General features: G+C 40.3%; 1 protein-coding gene across 2 annotated transcripts in view; it reads left to right on the top strand.

The window, feature by feature from the left end:
* ARB2A (ARB2 cotranscriptional regulator A) overlaps positions 1 to 21457 on the top strand; it is a 616199-nt gene that overhangs the window by 409884 nt on the left and 184858 nt on the right. For both annotated transcript variants that reach the window (XM_077289153.1, XM_077289144.1), the window contains exon 9: positions 13768 to 13884. In XM_077289153.1, the coding sequence (XP_077145268.1) occupies positions 13768 to 13884 (117 nt within the window). The remainder of the gene's footprint in view (positions 1 to 13767; positions 13885 to 21457) is intronic.

Below are 21457 nucleotides of genomic sequence, written 5' to 3'. Positions count from 1 at the left end.
GCGGTTTTTTCGCGTTTTTTCGCTATAAAAACGCGAAAAAAACGCTAACATATGCCTCCTATTATTTTCAGTGTATTCCGCATTTTTTGTGCAAATGTAGCCTTTTTTTCCGCGAAAAAATCGCATCGCGGAAAAAAAAGCAACATGTTCATTAAAATGCGGAATTGCGAGGATTCCGCACACCTAGGAGTGCATTGATCTGCTTACTTCCCGCACGGGCTGTGCCTACCATGCGGGAAGTAAGCAGATCATGTGCGGTTGGTACCCAGGGTGGAGGAGAGGAGACTCTCCTCCACGGACTGGGCACCATATAATTGGTAAAAAAAGAAAGAATTAAAATAAAAAATAGTCCTATACTCACCTTCGATGTCTTCCCGCCTCTCCGCTGCATGCTGCCGCTTCGGTTTCTATAGCTGGTGTGCGGTGAAGGACCTGCGATGACGTCGCGGTCTTGTGATTGGTCGAGACCGGTCATGTGACCGCGACGTCATGGAAGGTCCTGAACCACACACAGCATCTATAGGAACGGACGCCTGCAGGTGAGTATAAACATTTTTTGTATTTTTTTTATTATTTTTAAACATTCTATCTTTTACTATAGATGCTGCATAAGCTGCATCTATAGTAAAAAGATGGTCACACTTGTCAAACGCTATGTTTGACAAGTGTGACCAACCTGTCAGTCAGTTTTCCAAGCGATGCTACAGATCGCTTGGAAAACTTTAGCATTCTGCAAGCTAATTATGCTTGCAGGATGCTAAAAAAAGCGAAAAAAAACGGAAAAAAAACGCAAAAAAAAATGCGGATTTCTTGCAGAAAATTTCCAGTTTTCTTCAGGAAATTTCTGCAAGAAATCCGGACGTGTGCACATACCCTAAGAGTTCTGTCTCCTACAGACCAGTTAGACGCTCTTAATCAGCTCGTCACCTGCATTAAAGACAGCTGTGTTATAGTCACCTTTATAAAAGACTCCTGTAGACAGACTCCATTAATCAGTCGGACTCTAACCTCTACAACATGGGCAAGACCAAAGAGCTTTATAAGGATGCCAGGGACAAGATCATAGACATATATGGCGAAAAGTAGAGCAGATTACAAGTACTCCTGGTTCTGCAGGGGCAGAGTAACATTTTTGTATGAACTTTTGGAAACCGTTTCAGCATAGTTTATAGCTATATAATCTATGTGATGACCTTGAGTAAAGAATGAGCCCTCGCCCTTATTCTGCTGTTTGCAATCATATTATTGCTGCTTCTGTATTAAGTTGTTTTCATATTAGCATTACAATAGGATCAGTGGCTGTTGGGATGAGCAACTGCGGATATTAGATCTATTATATATATATATATATATATATATATATATATATATGTATATAATCAGTCAGAATAATAATCTGCGTTATTAAACTAGTATTGTGCAGACATCTTTATAGGTATACATTTGCTCTAAATATTCTGTCGTGTAATTTATTACAATTATTTGTAAAACAAACGTGTTTTAGAAAAATAATAACCTCCTAGCTTCGTATGGATTTTAACTTCTTTCTCACTGGTCCATAAAGTGATCATAGGAGACCAAAATCTGTATCTTCACTTTTCTATGTAAGCTGTACTGACAGAAGACACTGAATAGATCTGTGTCTTGTGACAAAATTGTGTCTTCCAGAAGCAGAATAACATAGGACAGGTCGGACTCAATGTTTTGGAAGACATTTACAATGCAATATCCTAAAACATCGTTTTACACCACCTGTCCTTCTCCACCATCTGCACAGACAATAATTCTTATCGAAATCCTAGGGGTGCCCATAGATGTTACTGTAGTTGATAAAACTGGTCTATATCAACCAAGATGATTAATCTGGAAAAATCTAGAGAACAATCCTAGCCAACAAATCATAGACAATCGTTGTTTAAATAGACGACATATCTTTAGTCTTGATTCGATCTGTAGTTGAGTAAATATTTCCATAAATTTGGTTGATTCATCGCCTGCTTTTATTGAACATGTATGGCCAGTATAGACTAAAATGTTTCAGACTGTTTCTGCATAATGGTTGTTCGCTAGGCAGTCATTCTTTAAAAAGCAGAAGGGCAAAAGCTCATTTGATCTCAATTTTTATTAGGAATACAGACCATGAAAGCAGGGCCTCATGATCCTTCTGGATTTTTTGCTATTAAACTACCTTCATCTAATGATAGCCCAAATTTAGAAAAAAAAAATGTAAGCAAAAATATAGGATATATAAAAATAGAATAAAAAATAGCATACAATAATAATGAGACAACACAGGAAAGTAAAAGGGGGACACCTGGTATAAATAGATTAAAATAGAAAGACCAAAGACATACAGACAGATAAATAAATAAATAAATAAAGCCTGGGTATATAATGTAATAAAACACTATATAATTGTGCATACATGATTCATATATATGCGCTAAATTACTCAAAAATACAAACTACTCCAAATAAGCCATCTATATGAGATTCATGTATAGCAGACAATGAACACCAAAAGAAAGTATAATACCCATTTATGTAGGACAGAATCTGTTTCTTTTGGGAAGAGATCAAAGACCAGGGGCCCACTGCACTCGCTCCTCGTTTGGCATAGAAATGCTTTGTCCAGGAGTTTACCTTCATCTAATGTGTACAGCCACCTTAATGCCAGCAGCTATCCCACCAAATGCACAGCAATCCCACTCCCATCCTTCACAGCAGAGTGGAGAAAGCCAATGTATGACTCCTCTGAGAAGAAAAAAGACTGGATATGTTTATCTATGGAAATGGGCTGCTAAGATCTATGGGCAGGACACTGCTCTCCCAGAGAATCTGCCTCCAGAGCTTATAGAATGGGGGAGTTACCAGTATGAGCCATGTAGATCAGGAGAGCAGATTGTCAGCTATTACATGTCTCACATTGGAAACGCCCTCTTTAATTTAAAATGAGCTGTGGAGGGAGATTCTCAGGGAGATCAGTGTCCCACCTACAGATCTTAACAGCTCATTTAAATAATTAGATCAACATAGATGTCTCTGGAGTAAGACCTCGGATTACAGATAGCAAGGTATCATTTTCTACATGCCCATATAGACGGCTTAGGAGGGTTGGTTGCATTGAAATATTCCCTTTAATCCTACATAGATGTTGTGGAGGGTCCTGAAGCAATCTGACCATGGGAGAAATCCCACCAATGTAACAGAGTTGAAGCTGTTTTGTAGGGAGTAATAGGTAATATCTCTACAAGACTAATCAACAATTACCGTAAAAGTTTAGATATTGCTGAACATAGAAGTCACACCGGATACTGAAAGCAAAGCTTCACATACTTTTGCCACTTAGATGTGTGATATTGGATCATTTTCCTTGAAGAAAACAAGAAGTCTAGTATTTTTGACTCATTAGTTTAGTTTGTTTCTCTTTATTTACGTTTAGGACTCTGATATATTCTTAGGTCAAATTTTAGTAAGGACATTTCTGAAGGGGTAATAAACTTTGGAGCACAACTGTAGTTCCATGATATACAGAGAAAATAAAGTTTTGTACTGTTCAAGGAAGATGTAGTGTTCTTTATGCATATTTGCACACTTTTCCACTCCAGATACCAATGGTGAAGCTTTGTTCTCGGTAGCATCATGGCGTCCATATTTGCCTCTATACTTGCTGTAAAAGATACTGGCACAACTGACGAAACCTACAAGATTGATCATAAGTGAAGCTTTCCCATAGTGTCACGATGCACTCATGGGCTAGGAACGAAGCTTAGATTTTTATTATTTGGCTTTGATATGTGATGTTGTTACATCAGTTTAGAGAAAACTTTGTGGAAGAACATTGTTTAATGTTTCAGAGCAGCTTCCTAGCTAGAAATGCAGCCTAAAGCTTTGGGTCAGTGCGGGTATTAGGGGAAAATGGTAATTATGGCCAAAAGCTTCACATAAACTTTACTCAAATATTTTGGATGTCTGCTACTTAATTGTTACGTCCTATTCTTTAAGGAAAACATTGCTTTTCGTATGTAAAATTATTTTTTATATATATATATATATATATATATATATTCACATAGATTAAAAAGATTATTTTTTGCATACCGAACTGCAATTTTTGTAAAATGCATTTTTTTTTAACTTTATGTAGAAATGTTACCTTGTAGTATTTGACTGAATTGTTAACCGTTAGTCATTCCAAATAAAATTCGTAGACCTGTGTGCAAAAGACAATTTGTTACGTGTGTAACAGGCTGCAAAAAAATAGAGAAAAATGCTTCATATGGTAGAACGTCAAGTGATAAGTAAAGGAATTCTCTATTTCCCTTCTGTAGTATTGACTCGCACCTCGTTTAGGACACAACACCGACCGTTTGTAAGATCCACAATGGGAGCTGCCGCTGGTGACTCTTTAGCCACAATCTTTCTGGTCCCTGGATACCTTACATTGGCTGTTAATATAAGATCAGAATTAGCGCACTTCTCGCACTGTGGGCGGCACGGTAGACCTGTGGTTAGCATTGCAGCGCTGGGGTCAACATCTACAAGGAGTTTGTACTTTCTCCCCGTGTTTGCATGGGTTTCCTCCGGGTTCTCTGGTTTCCTCCCACACTCCAAACACATACTGATAGGGAAATTAGATTGTGAGCCCCATTGGGGACAGTGATGATAATGTCTGTAAAGCACTGAGGAATATGATAGCGCTATAAGTAAGAGGATGGACTGTGGAATGGTTAAAAAGGGGGTCCTCACAGTGCTCTGTGTGTGCTCTGTCAGGATTTTCCAGTGCCGGCAAAGTGAGCATAAGTAAGCGATTTGGTCACATGCCGACTAGATGTACCCAGCCACACTCAGCACATGTGAAATGAGTGAGACCGGACAAGTCTAGTCAGAATGTGTCTGGAAGTATGCAAATCGCATATTTGCACTCACATGACCACCCGCTCTCTGTGCCGGCCCCGGAGTATCCTGACAACACGCGCTGTGAGGTATCACAAGTCTGCAGTTACATAGAGTGAATGTGGACCTGAGCCCCAAGCCTGGACAGCACGTTTCAGGGTCGAAGCATAAGGACAAAATAGCGTCTCACTATTTTGTCCTGATGAAGTGTTCTTTTGACCCTAAAATGTGACCTTTTATTGAATCAAGAAAAACCTAATATCTTAACCATATCTGAGTCCATCACATTACTCTTGAATCTAGAGAAGTGCAGCAATTCTGACCCTTTCTTATTCTATAAGCCCAGTTTATCTGTATAGATTTTTTTGTTTATATAGTTGTAACACAGAATGTTATCCATACAAAAATGTCTGTATCAGTACCACTCATAAAGGAGATCTCTGGAACTAAAAATCTAGCCGATCAGTGTCGGCACTACTTTGTAATGTATGATAGGTTGGCATTCGGTCCATCCAATTATGTAGCACACAGAATAATGAATTTGTCAGCAACATAGGCCACACCTCCGCAAAGCCCCACCCACTTTTGTTTTCCTTTCTTTTTTAAATATAATGGCAGTGCTGGCTGAGGCACATGATAATGCCAAAACTTTTTGTGACATTTCAAACAGTTTTACTTAAGGATTTTGCTAAACATATTGAGGATAGTATCCTTAGTCCATTCTATTAATACCAGAACATTTAATAAAATTATCGACATTTTGAATTGAAATTTGGAAATTGTCCAGTTTTTCCACATCAAAAATATCCACGTAAACCACTGGTTGTTAAACTCGCAACTAATATCTAGGATTGAATCTATGCCACCATGAGATTCCCTCCATTCATTCTTTATATTTGTTGTTCTGTTGTTGTCTGTCTCATGTCACTTTTTATTTTTCCTGACTTTTTTTTTTTCTCTGATTTAGTCGTTTTTAGATAATAAAAAAAACAAAACCAATAAAAGCCTGTAGCTCTACTGTGAGCTACAATAGGAATATGAAGGCCCCAGAAAGTGTCTTCTGACAGCGTTTATTCTGTACAATCGCTTGTTTTGTGGCTTTTCCTTCCTCTGCACTGACAAAGGTTTCAAGAACTGAGGTTGCATCTTCAAAGTGCAGGAAAAGTGAGTGTTGTGTTATCCTGTTGAGGCAGTGGAAATCCAGCTGTCTCTGTGTAAATAACCTTGCCGTAAAGCTTTCTATCCATCTGTGATGCGCGGAGAGCGGCCCCGTACCTTCCCTTCTCATCGTTGCTCATCATTTGGCTTTTGTGTTGGTGTTAAACATGGCTCTGAGTTCTGCTGACCTGAAAATTGTCAGTCCAATATTATATTTGAACAGCCGAAGATTGATGTTCACACCTTTCTACGCGGCTCGAGCCGTTGTACTGATGTTGGGTAACCTGGAAGTCTGATTAACTATGCGTCTGTCGCTCCAGGCCAAGTAAATAGTGATATTACAGAACAGTATCAGGTTTGATAGACACGGAAAGAAGATGCTGGGATATTGATATGTGGATCACCTGAAATGCCGGAGAAACATTAAACCTAACTGTAGGGATTGTTAAGCCCCGATGATAACAATGATACTTCTATCTAGGACTGAAGAGCTTTGATGTCTTCCACTGAAAGTGACTTCACCCAACCTTTCCATGATGGTTTATTGAGTGCCATACATGCAAGGGGTTAACTCCTAGCACTTTGTGTATGCATCTCTGTTAATCAATAGATGTATCCAAGCTTAGAGGGAACTTTTTGCAGTGAAAATAGTCTGTGGGTAGGATGTAATAAAACAGGAGAAGCAGAATGGATTGACTTAACTTTTACGTTATGATTAACTTTTACGTTTTTCATTTTAAATCCTGCTTATTCTGGCCTTAGGAGTCCAGTGGGCGGTGCTACATTCTTCATATGCTTATATAAAAAAGGATGTCAATCACAGTATATCAATCCGATCATCTTCTGTTAAAGAGGCAATCCCATTAGTTTTTATGTTCATTAAATGTATATGCATGTAATGTAGTGTGAGTGTTTAAGTAAATTTGCTTACCGCCGCTCTGACCGGGATCCAGCGCCGGTCTTCTCTGCTTCTCAGTGATGTCACCGACATTGCGACTAGCCAGCTCCATAGGCTTACACTGTGAAAGTCACTTCTGGGTCACGCAGAGCACGCTGTGACCTGGCCAGTCCGCCGAGTGGAGAGGGGCGGTACCGGAGAGAGCAGGGGTAGGTGAGTATATTCATACACTTACACTACTCTACATGCACATACACACATTTAATAAATGCAAAAGTTATTGGGAGTGCTTCTTTAAAAAAAAACAAGCAAAAAAACCTAATGCCCACAGAAAGAAATGTATTACAATGTAACAGGATATAATTTTGGTTAGGATAACTTTCTTGGTTATGTAAGTTGTATAGCAAACCAGATACAAAATCAAAGATCAACACAGTATTGCATTATCATGTCTGTTATATCTTCATGCACATGCCACATATTTATATATACTGAGTAGCTTATTACATTTACCGTACTGGTCAAAAATCTGGACACACCTGTTCATATAATGGTTGTCCTTTTTAATACAGTAATAAAAAAAGGGGTTACTTTAGGGAATCCATGCTAAGGTTGAGCATGTATTCTGGTCTGTTTACTCCTTGTTTCCATTTGGGTTCCTTATTGTCTTTGCTTCCTTCAGTCTGAATCTACAATATGCACATTCCAATAAGAACCAGTAAAACCAGTACGTGAGCAGGGGTGTGCAAACGATTAATTAGAGTTTTGTTATTAGGAATAGTCTCAAAAATCTAATAACCCCTTACATTTTTTTTTTTTGCCTTTTTTTTTTACATGAAGAAGCCAAAAACGGAGGAACTGTGACATCACCTAATGTGACTGGGGGATCCTGTGTTATCAGCTGCATATAGAGGTGTTACCTGCCATTGTAATCCTTCATCTTTTGAGCCTGGTTTAAAGGGTTTGTCCAATCCAAATCAATAAGTATGCAGTCACTCTGTATGACTCTGTATGAATTCTACTTACTCCCGGCCAGGGCCTGTCTAGTGGGTCTGGCCTTGCTCCACACTTGTGTAGAGCGAGGCCACTCCCCGTGTAGTGATGCCAGTGGGCATGGACAACTAGAAGGTGCAGCCTTGCTCCATATAAGTCTATGGAAGCGAGGCAGCGCCCACTAGCCAGGAATATGTATAATTCATACATACCCACCGGTCCCAAGTCAGAAACCAGCGAGCGTCATATGTCTACAATCACACACAGTGACTGCAGATCGATTTGGATTGGACAACCCCTTTCAAATCACCCCCCCCCCCCTTTTGCCTCATTAAAAATAAAACCATTAAGAAAGAAATATACACATTTGGTATCGCTGCGTTTGTAAAAGCCTGATGCATCAAAATATAAAATAAATTAATCCAATCAATAAACGGTGTAATGAAAAAAAAATGCTAGAATTACGTTGTTTTGGGCGCCACAACATTGGAACAATGCAGTAGGAGGCGATCAAAACATTGTATCTGTCGCAAATTGTATCCGTGAAAACGTCAGCTCAGGGTGCAAAGAAGAAACCCTCACACAGCTCCTAAATGTAAATGTTACAGGTCTCGGAAAATGCTGACAACACCATAAAAAATGGTTCTTCCAAAGTTTTATTTTTTTTATCAATTAAATGGAAAAGAAACCCTAAACCTGTTTGGTAGCCTCGTACTCGTACTGATCTGGGGAATCCTATCGCCCTGTCTGCTTTACCATGTAGTCAATATGGTGAATTAAAAAAAAGCAAAAAAACATGTGTGGAATTGCTCTTTTTTTGCAATTTCAACGCACTTGTGTTTTTTTTCCTGGAATTTTTTTTTTCATGTTTTCCAGTGCACTATGTGGTAGAATGAATGGCGTGATTCAAAGTATAACTTGCCCCGCAAAAAACAAGCCCCCTGATAAGGCTATATTGATGGAAAAATAAAAAAGTTGTGACTCTTGGAGGAAGGGGAGGGAAAAACGAAAAAACGGAAAATGGCCATTTCGTGAAGGAGTTGAGGGCATGCGGGATATTTTGGAATCTGTAGTGGATTATCCTGTAGTTTTGCGGCAGATTTTTCTCTTTACGTTATGATGAGTACATTCTGTGTTTCACATGTAGGAAACAAATCTGCCTTGTCTGAACGCTCGTCTTAAAGGGAATTGTATTATTACATTTTTTACGTAGCTCATTCTGGGAAAATAGAGAATATATAGGTTTTTTTTTTAATTATATGCAACCTAATCTAAAACCCAGCAGGATTCTTAAGGACATTTTTGCAGATAGGGAGTCATAACGGGACGCATAAAGCTGGGAGTTTTGGTTACAACTTTAATTTTCTTTATTCCTCCCCAGGCTTATCCTCCAGCTGTGGTTTCTTTTGCCTCTTTTACACTTGTTCTTTTCTCTGGCATCGTTCTTTGTTCTTGCAGAGCTTCATAATGAATATAATGGTGCTCTTATGCACTAATGACTGGTTGAAACTTATTTCTTTTCCATCTATTTGAAGCCTTTTTTGCCACTTTTGCTTTCCTGATACTGGCGCGGTACGAGTGGTGCGCCCGTCCATTGCATTGATGTAGGACGCACAGTTCTCAGTGCTTTGTAGAGGAGTAGGAATAAGGCAATTTCCAGCACACACTTCCATCGAAAAGCACATCCATTGTGTTGTCCATTTCCCACTACTAACTAGAGTGATTATTTGATATTGCTTAAAAACGGCAAAGTACGGTATGCCAAATCTTTAAAGGCTACAGTTTAGGGGGTATTTTTGCTCCTTAAATGCAAAGTTTCTAAATAGTCTTCACCAAAAATGCTCTACATTTGTGCTGCTCCGGTAGATTGCCTATAAGCTTTTTCTCTCCCTTCTCTTAGTCTCATTAATAACTTTATTGTGTTAAAGTAGGTTGCACACAGATCAGCAGCAGAGAGGGTGGAAAGTATCTAATGCTTAATGGAGGGCAAAGACAATTATGCTCCTTAGAAGGAAGAAGGCGTATGGAGAGGAAATGAGTGCAGCTTTGTATCCGTGCTGATGGATGAAAGCAGCTAGACCTTGGGACACACAGAAATCACATCCAGCCTGTATTACAGGGAGGGACACTCCCCACAAGAGAAACTTCTTCTTAGGCCGCAGACTGAGTATTAGGGAATATGAAAATGAATTTCAGGAATGAAGATTACAGACTGAAGCTTAGGCAAATTGATTAACTAAAGGAACTACTGACAGAAGTGAAAAAATAATTTTTACATGCGAAAGGTGTCCATCCACAGCCTTTAAGATGATCAGTACAAAGTTTACTATTTGCATTTTATCTGGGTATCTCACATGGTTTATCCATAATTAGAATATAAGGGGTTTATAGAAAAAAACCCTCTAACCGTGATAATGCAGTAAAATAACAAAATAACCATTACTCATTCCAACCCGTAGCTAAAGCACCACTCTTCTGCTCTCTGCCGGCCCTGCAGTAGTGTCATCATACCCATCATTTAGGCAGCTACTGCACTAAATCGCTGCCATGGCTGTCATGTGCCATCAATGGAAGTATCACCGCTGCGGTCAGTGATTGGCTGCAGTAGTCACATATATGATGAACATGATTTCATCTATGTATATTGGTGGCATATTGATACATTGATTAATGGTTATTGTGAATTTTAGACGTATCCGGTTATCGATTTTTCAAAATCTCACTCAAACTTTTCGGTATGACTTCTTTTCGGCTTAAAGTATAAAGTTGTTCTGCAGGAGGCATTGGATAGGTTGTGTACCATGATAACCCCCTTCAGATCTGTGTCCATGGAAGGATTGATGTTCTTTCTCCTCTTGTGCTTTCCAAGGATTTCATGTTAGTATCTTATCGGAGCAGAAGTCTTTCAGCTGCAGGAAGTCATTGGCTGAACTTCCTGTGGATAACAATTATCAAGTCCCACACATGTCATCCAGTCCTCTGTTCGGAGGCATTGATAACATTGTGTAAAAGTTTGGCTGCGTAGGAAACCTGTTAACAGGCTGCTAACTACACCGCTCAAATAAGAAGAAATAACTTTGTAGCTTGACAGCAGAACCTTCATTATCCCCAGGAGTCCGGCTGTCAGTCTTTGCCGCTTCATTTCACTTTACTTGATGCTTCCGTAAAGCCTTTGGCAACAGATTTTTTTTTTCACTGCTTAGAGTTTTATATGTTTCCACTTACATTGATTATTACCAATTAAACTATTTTTGCACGGTAACTATTGTACCATTATTTATCTTCTATGCATTTTTTTCCATTGATTATGTTTAGGTGTCCTCATTTATATTACACAGTCCCATGAGAAAGGAAATGGTGTACCTGGCACCTAAAAAAATAGGCTTTTAGCTGAAATGCGTCAGTTTTTCTATGGACAGTGTGTATGTTTTTAATATTGGACTAATAAATGTGATTTTTTAAAAAATTTTTACCTTCTGCTGGTCATAGCTGGAGAAAAGTCTTCTTCCTCTTTTTTTGCATTGGCGCCTAAAAATTGTTGCATTACTTTGTTGATATAAATTTAAGACTCCATATACTGTGAATTTTTGGGGCCAAAGCCCTGGGTGTCAGCCGAGTGGTTGGGTGGCAGGTGTTGGAAACCCTCTGATCAGATATTGATTACCTATCATAAGGAGGGGTCATCAGTATCTTTCTGCTGCGCAGCGCGTTAAAATTTACTACGATGTGTCACTGTGGGTAAATACTAAAGTTCAGATTGTTAAAGGATAGGGAACGCCTTTTGAAAGCAGTTTTTTTAATTAAAAAAAATCATAGAAAAAAATCATGGTAAAAAAATAACTTTTAAAATTACATTTCATTAATAATGTTACATAGAAAAATGCATCACGAGTTAACTGAGACTTTGTCCATGAGCTTTTTTCTGACTGCTGAGTACATATAACTCTCATGTAACTCTAGAACGCTTATTTATTTATTTTTTTACCTCCTCTATGCTAGTTTAGGAACACATAGAAATCAAAATGAACTTTGGTGTTGTCATAAATCTGTACAGATGAGTTCAGAAGACGTTCAAACCCTTCCCTCCAGTTCAAAAATAAAAAGTTACTTAATGAGCTTAAAGTATTAAGTTACATACAGTTTACTAATAAACTAATATCACATGTGCTCTGATCTTCAGCTGTCTTTTGCAGCCTCAGATTTGCTATGTCTGTGTAACTGTCATGATAAAGAAGGGGACTGGCTTAGCTTTTGAAATAAGCCAGCCCATCTCCAAACCCAGTATTGGTCACTTGTAGAGTTAATCAAATCAGTTCTCATGATTCTGGTCCAGCGGCCACATTGGTGTTCTTAGGCTTCTGTACCAGGCCCGCTATATTATCATGCCATGACCTAATAATGTGGTGGGGCTGAGTAGTCAGAAGAGGTGTCCAGAATGCCGTCAGGTAGTAGAAGGTTTGCGCTACTCTGGCCCTGCTATCATGGAGCACTGATGTGGCCACTGGACCAGGGGCCTGTAAATAGTTTGGGCAAACTTTAGTCACTCGCTGACACAAGAAGCGCTGTCCGTGTTTTACAATGCATGTTCTGCACCAATCTATTCACCATCTAAATGAGGGGAGGCTAAAAATGAGACCACCATTCTAGCTGCCATTGTTGGGCTACCACGGCTGCTGTCAGATCTCTAAATTTTATTCTGTATCTATGTAATAAAATATTCTATAATCTCCTTTGCATTTAGCACATAGCGTTCTATCTTTTCTGTGCAGTGTTTTGTGCTGGCTGTTTTTGGATATTGCTATATTAATTAGCTTTATTGGGAACATTATTAGCATACGCTGTGAACAGTTTAGCATATGTGTCAAATCCCGCATTGTAGCGCACAAAAAACATATGCGGCTAATAGTTTAAAGCCAAAGATGTGCCGCGGCTACAGGGTTATGTTATACTGTGTTGGGGTATGTTCACACATGTATTCAGAGGGTTTTCTACCCAGATTTTGGGATGGAAATTCCGCTTTTTATTAGGATTTAGTCACAGGTCGATTTTTGCTGTGCGTTTTGGAGCTGAACGCATACAAAATTTGTGTCGGAAAACAATACTCTTTGACCCTTGTAAAAAAAAATAAAATAAAAAAATTCCAAGTGAAGACTTCTTTTATATGAATGATACGGTCATAGGTCAAAATTCGAAAACTTTCCATCATTCCCCATACAATGAGTATTTGTTGCATTCATGCAGAGGGGCTGTCAATCATGATGTGATGGATATTTATACAACTATGACACCACCATGTTGACTCAAGGTAACAAAGAAATATACAAGGCGGCAAAAGTTTATCCGACAACAAAAAGGGACAGCCTTTATAAAAAAAAAAATTATTGCACAGAGCAAAAAACTGCTGACAGGTTCCCTTTAAGGATGTGCACACAACATCTTTTAGACATTTGCGCACTCGCCTGGTTTTAAAAGAGAAAAGCGCTTCAGAAATGCATTATTTTTAGGATTTTTTTTAATCACTTTTTCTAGTGGGATTTTGAGCGTAAACGCATAAAAAACAATGTCGCGCGCACATAGCCTTAGATTGGATTGCATGTCGTCTGCTATTAAATGTTTCTAGTAAGAGTAGAAAAGTCCGACAACAACATGTTAATGAACCGCGTACCGCTAAACTTTACAAAGGCTTTAAAGGCATCCCATCAGAGTTGGCTCAATCACAAGACGTCTACGTTTGAGTAATTGCTCAATCTATAACACAGCTGGATTAAAATCCTACATTTTGCATATGTTTCTCAGACCTGGTGTTGTTCTTTCCCCAACAGATGATTCAGCGTGAAGCTGATGTGAAAAGTAAGGTCACCGCTGTAGCACTGACAGATTCCGTTCACAACGTGTGGCACCAGGAAGCCAATAAAACGATTCGAGAGTGGATGCGCGAGGTAATCATTTTCTTTGTTTGTGTCTTTAGTTGAGTAAAGCTAACAGGAGGAAAGCATAATGCAATATTCTGAGGCACACAGTGGCAGGTTCTCTTAATGAAACCTCCGTCTTCTCCCTGTTTTCCCACACTTTCCCCTCCTGAGTTTCCCACACTTTCGTCATCCTAAATGTATTTGCCCGTGATGCTGCTTTTTCTTTTTTTGCAGCTTAATTTCTGTTTAAGAACGTAATATTAGAGAGTTTAGTATTTCCTTTTGCAAAGAGTACTGACATACTAGGGAGTCCATAAAACCTATTTATGGTGAGAAACCCTCAGGAACGTGCGCACAGTATAATCTCTACAGCTGCCTAAGAAAAAGCATACAGCGATGGATCTGGTATTTTTTTTCAGTTGTATATAAATGTTCCTCATAATATTACGGGGAACTGATCATCTGATTCATTCTGCCAGAGCGATGTTCAACCTGGATCAAACTCTGCAGCATTTCAGAAAAAAAGCACTTTGAGGACTATGAATTTCAGGCGACTAGTCCAAGGTCCCCAGTGGCTTCTCCCCACCACACACCTCATGACTGACAGGTCTTTCCCTGTGTCTTTGTAGTGTACATCTACAGGACCATTTGGTCTGTTACACCTGCACCCCAATTCTCTGACAGAGTGCACGCTATATCTATTACTTTTGTTCAGTGAGAGACATGTCCGTATGGGTGCAGGTCAGGGAGAAGCCGATTGTCACCTGCTTGAGACTTTCCATCAACTCATAGATCCCAGGCAGCATTTCAGCATAAGTTCCTTATGAAATCCCGCTGCGTTTCAGAGTAAGATATACCCGGCTACATAGCCTGCATGGGATTCATGCTGCCCGTGGTTCAGGCAGCTTGAATGATGGCTTGTTTATGGCACTGTGCCTGATAAACATTGAAAGAGACACAGCCCTTGTTGGAGCACCACAAACTCTTCAGACAACCCAATAGTGGTGGTGCCAGGATGTTGTCAGAGGCAAAATCCCAGGAAACCTCTTTCATCCTCATTAGCGGTTCTGCCCGTTCCAGATCATATGACAGAATCTTGTAGCTTGTTTTGCTGCAGACAGGAGATTCATCAGCCATTTGACCTTAGTTTTCCTGCTAAAATATACAGATTGCATGGGCAGACACAAACAACTGAGGACCCATGATCAAGAATAATTTATCGGCCCCTTGTGTTTGCGTTACCAATGTGATTTAAGTGGGTGCGACCTATACAGCACCTCATTCATTGTGGACATTATCCTGCTAAAAAAATGAGAAATACCATTGACACGAGGTGTATTTGGCTTTTACAATGAGTAGGTGCTATGTGTCAAAAGAGCATCCACATCCAACGGTCTAAGTCTTCCCAACAAAACGTTGCCACCATCGACTTGCCTTATTCCCATCATGCATTCTGGTGCCAGCTCTTTACAGGTAAGTGACACACACTTGCCCGGCCTTCCACCTGATGATTCGTTAGTCCAGGCCATCTACTTCCATTGTTCCATGGTCCATTTTTTTTGTGCTCACATGTTCTATGCAGGTGCTTTACTTGGTGGCCACGATTCATCATGAGCACTTTGACCAGTTTGCAGTTACACAACTCCATACAGATATATGAACATTTACCTAGTTTTACACAATAAATATCTCCCAGCCCTTCACAAGTTTTATTGTTAGGAACGATTTGTGTGTATTATGTTTTTCTGACGAGAACAACTATATAAGTAAAGATATTAAACCAACTATGGATAAATAAAAAGTGGCCATATCTGGAAATCAAGTATAAGATAGAGAATATCCATAGACTGCTCATAAGTGAAGGGATATTTTCTCAATAGAATGTACATGCAGCTTCATTCTTTAATTAAATTGAGAGCTGTTCACATGGCTTTTGATAAGAAAACTTTTCACTCTTTATTAATGCATTGTATCTACATGTTTCAGTGGGTGTAATACCTGGATTCCTATTACAGGTCTGTGTCCACTTTATATTTCTCGTCTTGTGAATTCAGCGTTCTCCCCTAATGCATGTTGTCATTAAAGGCTTTGTGCTTCCTCACTATCAGGAGTTTAACTTTCACAGCTGCAGAGAGAGATATAACTGCGTGCCGGCCCAACCAGTGAGAATATGGGCACATAGCACTGCTGCCTGTCATACCTCACTCACATGCTGAGAAAACAAAGCAGAATAGCTGGGCAGAGGAGCCTGTTACCAAAGAATAGATTACTCTGCTAAACACTAATAGAACTATGGCAAAAGCTGTCCTGCCCAGCCAGTGTACAGCAGACAGTAGGGGCCCGCATCATTGCTCTTATCTAATGGGTGCTGCATGAAGGCTGGGCAAGACAGTAGATTAGAGGGCCCACCCTGGACGTGCCACAGCTATATCACTGCCTTTACCATCTATATTACCATCTACAAACACTTTTTTACAGATTTCTGCAAAAATAATAATAATAATAATAATTTTTATTTATATAGCGCCAACATATTCCGCAGCGCTTTACAACTTATAGAGGGGACTTGTACAGACAATAGACATTACAGCATAACAGAAATCACAGTTCAAAATAGATACCAGGAGGAATGAGGGCCCTGCTCGCAAGCTTACAAACTATGAGGAAAAAGGGAGACACGAGAGGTGGATGGTAACAATTGCTTTAGTTATTTGGACCAGCCATAGTGTAAGGCTCGGCTGTTCATGTAAAGCTGAATGAACCAGTTAACTGCCTAAGTGTGTACCAGTACAGACACAGAGGGCTATTAACTGCATAAAGTGTATGAGAACATGATGCGAGGACCCTGATTATGGTTTTTTTTTTGTTTGTTTGTTTTTTTAATAGGCCACACAGGGATAGTTAGGTTAATGCGTTGAGGCGGTAGGCCAGTCTGAACAAATTAGTTTTTAGGGCACGCTTAAAACTGTGGGGATTGGGGATTAATCGTATTAACCTAGGTAGTGCATTCCAAAGAATTGGCGCAGCACGTGTAAAGTCTTGGAGACGGGAGTGGGAGGTTCTGATTATTGAGGATGCTAACCTGAGGTCATTAGTGGAGCGGAGGGCACGGGTAGGGTGGTAGACTGAGACCAGAGAGGAGATGTAGGGTGGTGCTGAGCCATGGAGTGCTTTGTGGATGAGGGTAGTAGTTTTGTACTGGATTCTGGAGTGGATGGGTAGCCAGTGTAATGACTGGCACAAGGTAGAGGCATCTGTGTAACGGTTGGTGAGGAATATGATCCTGGCAGCAGCATTCAGGACAGATTGGAGCGGGGAGAGTTTGGTAAGAGGGAGGCCGATTAGTAGAGAGTTACAATAGTCCAGACGAGAATGAATAAGTGAGACAGTAAGAGTTTTTGCAGAGTCGAAAGTAAGAAAAGGGCGAATTCTAGAAATGTTTTTGAGATGCAGATAAGAGCGAGCCAGTGATCGGATGTGGGGGGTGAATGAAAGCTCGGAATCAAGGATGACCCCAAGACAGCGGGCATGTTGCTTTGGAGTAATGGTGGAACCGCACACGGAGATGGCAATGTCAGACAAAGGTAGGTTAGTATGGGGAGAGAACACGAGGAGTTCAGTTTTTGATAGGTTCAGTTTCAGATAGAGGGAGGACATGATGTTCGAGACAGCGGTAAGACAATCACTGGTGTTTTCTAAAAAGGTCGGCGTGATAACAGGAGCAGAAGTGTATAATTGGGTGTCATCAGCATAGAGATGGTACTGGAAACCAAATCTACTGATTGTTTGACCAATAGGGGCGGTATACAAAGAGAAGAGGAGGGGGCCTAGGACTGATCCTTGAGGAACCCCAACAGTAAGGGGAAGGTGAGAGGAGGAGGAACCAGCAAAACATACAGTGAAGGATCGGTCAGAGAGATAGGAGGAGAACCAGGAGAGAACGGTGTCATTGAGGCCGATGGAGCAGAGCATAGTGAGGAGGAGCTGATGATCCACAGTATCGAATGCTGCAGAGAGATCAAAGAGAATTAGCATGGAGTAGTGACCATTAGATTTAGCCGTTAGTAGGTCATTAGAGACTTCAGTGAGGGCAGTTTCAGTAGAGTGTAAAGAGCGGAAACCAGATTGAAGAGGGTCGAGAAGAGAGGTATCTGACAGATAGCGGGTAAGACGGGAGTGGACCAGGCGTTCGAGGAGTTTAGAGATGAAGGGAAGATTAGAGACAGGTCTATAATTAGCGGCACAGTTTTGATCGAGGGATGGTTTTTTAAGTAATGGATGTATGATGGCATGCTTAAATAAGGAGGGAAAAATACCGGAAGTGAGGGAAAGGTTGAATATTTTTGTTAGGTGAGAGGTGACAGCCGGGGAAAATGACTGGAGGAGATGTGACGGAATGGGGTCACTGGTGCAAGTGGTCGGGCGAGAAGATGCAAGGAGCCTGCTTACTTCTTCTGTAACTGGTTCAAGGTCAGAGAGTGAACTAGATGCAGTGGGGGAGGGAGGATAGTGCATGGTATGAAGAGATTGGGAGATGATTTCCTGTCGAATGTGGTCAATTTTTTCTTTGAAGTAATTGGCCACATCGTCAGCGCGGAGATCTATGGTTGGGGCCTGCTCTCTTGGGTTGAGTAGGGACTGGAAAGTGTCAAAGAGACGTTTAGGGTTATTTGACAGTGAGGTGATGAGGGTGTTGAAATAGGTTTGTTTGGAGAGGTGAAGGGCAGAGTTGTATGTTTTTAGCATGAACTTATAATGGATGAAAACTTCGGGTAGATTAGATTTTCTCCAAAGGCTACTTTCACACTAGCGTCATGCACTGCACGTCGCTATGCGTCATTTTGTAGAAAAAACGCATCCTGCAAAAGTGCTTGCAGGATGCGTTTTTTCTCCATTGACTTGCATTAGCGACGCATTGCCTCACGTCGCAACCGTCGTGCGACGGTTGCGTCGTGTTGCGTCGGACCGTCGCCACCAAAAAAACGTTGCATGTAACGTTTTTTGGTGCGTTGTGTCCAGCATTTCTGACCGCACATGCGTGGCCGGAACTCCGCCCCCTCCTCACAATGGGGCAGCGGATGCGTTGAAAAACAGCATCCGCTGCCCCCGTTGTGCGGCGCTTCCACAGTATGCGTCGGTGCGCCGCAACGTCGCATTGCGATGTGCAGTGCACGACGCTAATGTGAAAGTAGCCTTAGCAAATGGTACTCTGTTATTGCTCTCACATTGGACATATGTATATAACATAGATCCAAAAGAGACAGTAAATCATGAAATTTGCGGGAAATTAAACATTTTCTCAGATCTGTCATCTGGCCACCCTTACCTTGCCATTTGGTATATCTTATGATGTACTTAAACCCCTGGCGATACCTCCATTCTCATACGCAAGACTGAACATTCTTAACCTGCCTTTGAATTAGAGGTCACTCATTTATGCAAATGTGAGATACATCTTGGATTTTGCATGTGTGTTACATTTTCAATTTTGCTTACAAGAAAGAAGATGCCTGGTTTCTGGGTTTGTTGCCATGTGCTGTGCATTAACTTGATCTAAGACTCCATTGATATGATAGTTGTGTCTGCCCAAACCACATAAAGCTTACATTCCAGTCAACCAAGAGTTTTCGGTCCAGGTCTGGAGACTTGGATCAGTTTTAACATGTGAGCAGCTATGTTCTTCAATTTTAACTTCCCTTACATGCAAGGAGCTAAAACAGCTATAAATCTTGCTTCTTTGAATATTCAGCATTAACCAAGAGGATCATTTTATTAAATGTTTTGTTGAATGATCTGTAGGAAGATCGATCTTGTGCAAGCCTAGATAGGTCCACCAGGGTCTTTTCCGCCATTATCTTGATAATATCAAGCCATCGTGTTTCTGGCCTTAACATTGTTCCTTCTATTCCTCCGATTACTAGTGACTACGCTCTTCGTATGATGTGTTCAAATTAGGCAGGTCATATATTGGAGACCCTTGCTTCAAGTGACCCATCATTAAGAAATGTTTTGATCTTTTTTTTTTCACCATGTTTTGTGTACATTTCTTATCTGTGTCTTGGTATAGTTTTGAGCTGTTCTGGCATCGCCACTGCCACACTAAGCATAGACTTAGACTTTTGTCCTTGGGCCTAATGGTTGTATTGACATTGTTTTTGGACATCATATGGTAATGGCACTACACAAATGCAGTTTATAATATCATGTAAAACATTAAGGGTAAGAAGATATACATTGTTATTGAAAAAAGGGGATCTGGCACTGCTCACTATTCGCACTGTCAGTGTCCAGGTATGAGGACATCAATGTCATAGCAGTGAATAGGTTGTGGTGGTGCTCACCATGGAAATATGCCACTTGAATATAGAAAAGGTCATAAATGGAGCACTAACCACGTAGCATAAAAGTATAATTTTTGCAGTTCCACAAGATTAAAACAAACTAACCAGCTAACAGCCATATCACCTGAAACTCGCGCTTCCTCTGAGCCACTTTCCACCTACTCCCATTGCAGTGCTGCTTGCATTCCATTTTTTCCCACATTTGGAGGCCTTTTGGCTGGTTTCCTGTTGAAGTTATTGCACCCACAACATTAGGACTTTGCTGCTATTTTTTGTGTGTGTGAAATAATGGACACATTTTTTAGGCTGACACAAATTTTGTTTTTCACAAAGTTTGCTACTTCAGTGTTTCTGATCTTTTAGCTAACTGTTTCTATGGTTACTGAAGTACAATTATAAGAATTTAATCCATTTTTAAAGTTTATGCAGACTCTATTTTCAGTGTTCAGACTTAGTTTTCAAGACTTCTACAATTCACCACGGCATGCTGGATATAATTTCCTGGGCCAAATCCTGACTGATAACATCCCTTTCTTCCCTAATTCAGTGGTTGGAGTTCATTATAATTTCAGTATTTTTTGTTTGTCCACCCACAATTTAAAGATTGACCACATGTTCTCCATATGATTGAAATCTGGTGAGTTTTCTGGCCATGGACCCAAAGTTTCAATTTTCTTTTCATCTCACCTTAGTTATTGCTTTTGCCTTGTAACATGGTCCTCATCATGCTGGAAAAAAAACATTGTTAATCACCAATTTGTTCCTGGATTGTTGGGATTCTGCAAGATCCCATTCTTAATTCGTGCAGTGTCATTTGGCACAATTGTGAGTGAACCCAGTCCCTTGAATGAAAAGTAAATGACCACATGAATGGTCTCGGGATGCTTTACTGTTGGCATGACACAGGACTCATGGTAGCTTTCACCTTTTTTTTTCTCTGGACAGCCATTCTCCCAGATGTCCCAAACAATCAAAAAGGAGCTTTATCAGAGAAAATAAGTTTACTCCATTTCTCTGCAGTTCAATCCCTGTATGTTCTGCAGAATATCAGTCTGTCCTTGATACTTTTCTTGAATAGAAGTGGCTTCTTTGCTTATCTTCTTGACACCAGGCCAGCTTCCAAAATCCTTCGCCTTACTGTTAGTCCATATAAACTGAAACCTGCCTGCTGCCATTCTTGAGCAAGCTCTCCAAGCAACACTGCCCTTGTAGTTCCTTGCTATTCATGTAATCGCTCTTCATAGCAATCAAAAGTTAAT

Source organism: Ranitomeya variabilis, chromosome 1 (assembly GCF_051348905.1).
Source record: "Ranitomeya variabilis isolate aRanVar5 chromosome 1, aRanVar5.hap1, whole genome shotgun sequence".
Classification (NCBI taxonomy): Eukaryota; Metazoa; Chordata; class Amphibia; order Anura; family Dendrobatidae; genus Ranitomeya; species Ranitomeya variabilis.
Note: the sequence above shows the minus strand (reverse complement) of the source record. Positions and strands in the feature narration are given on the sequence as shown.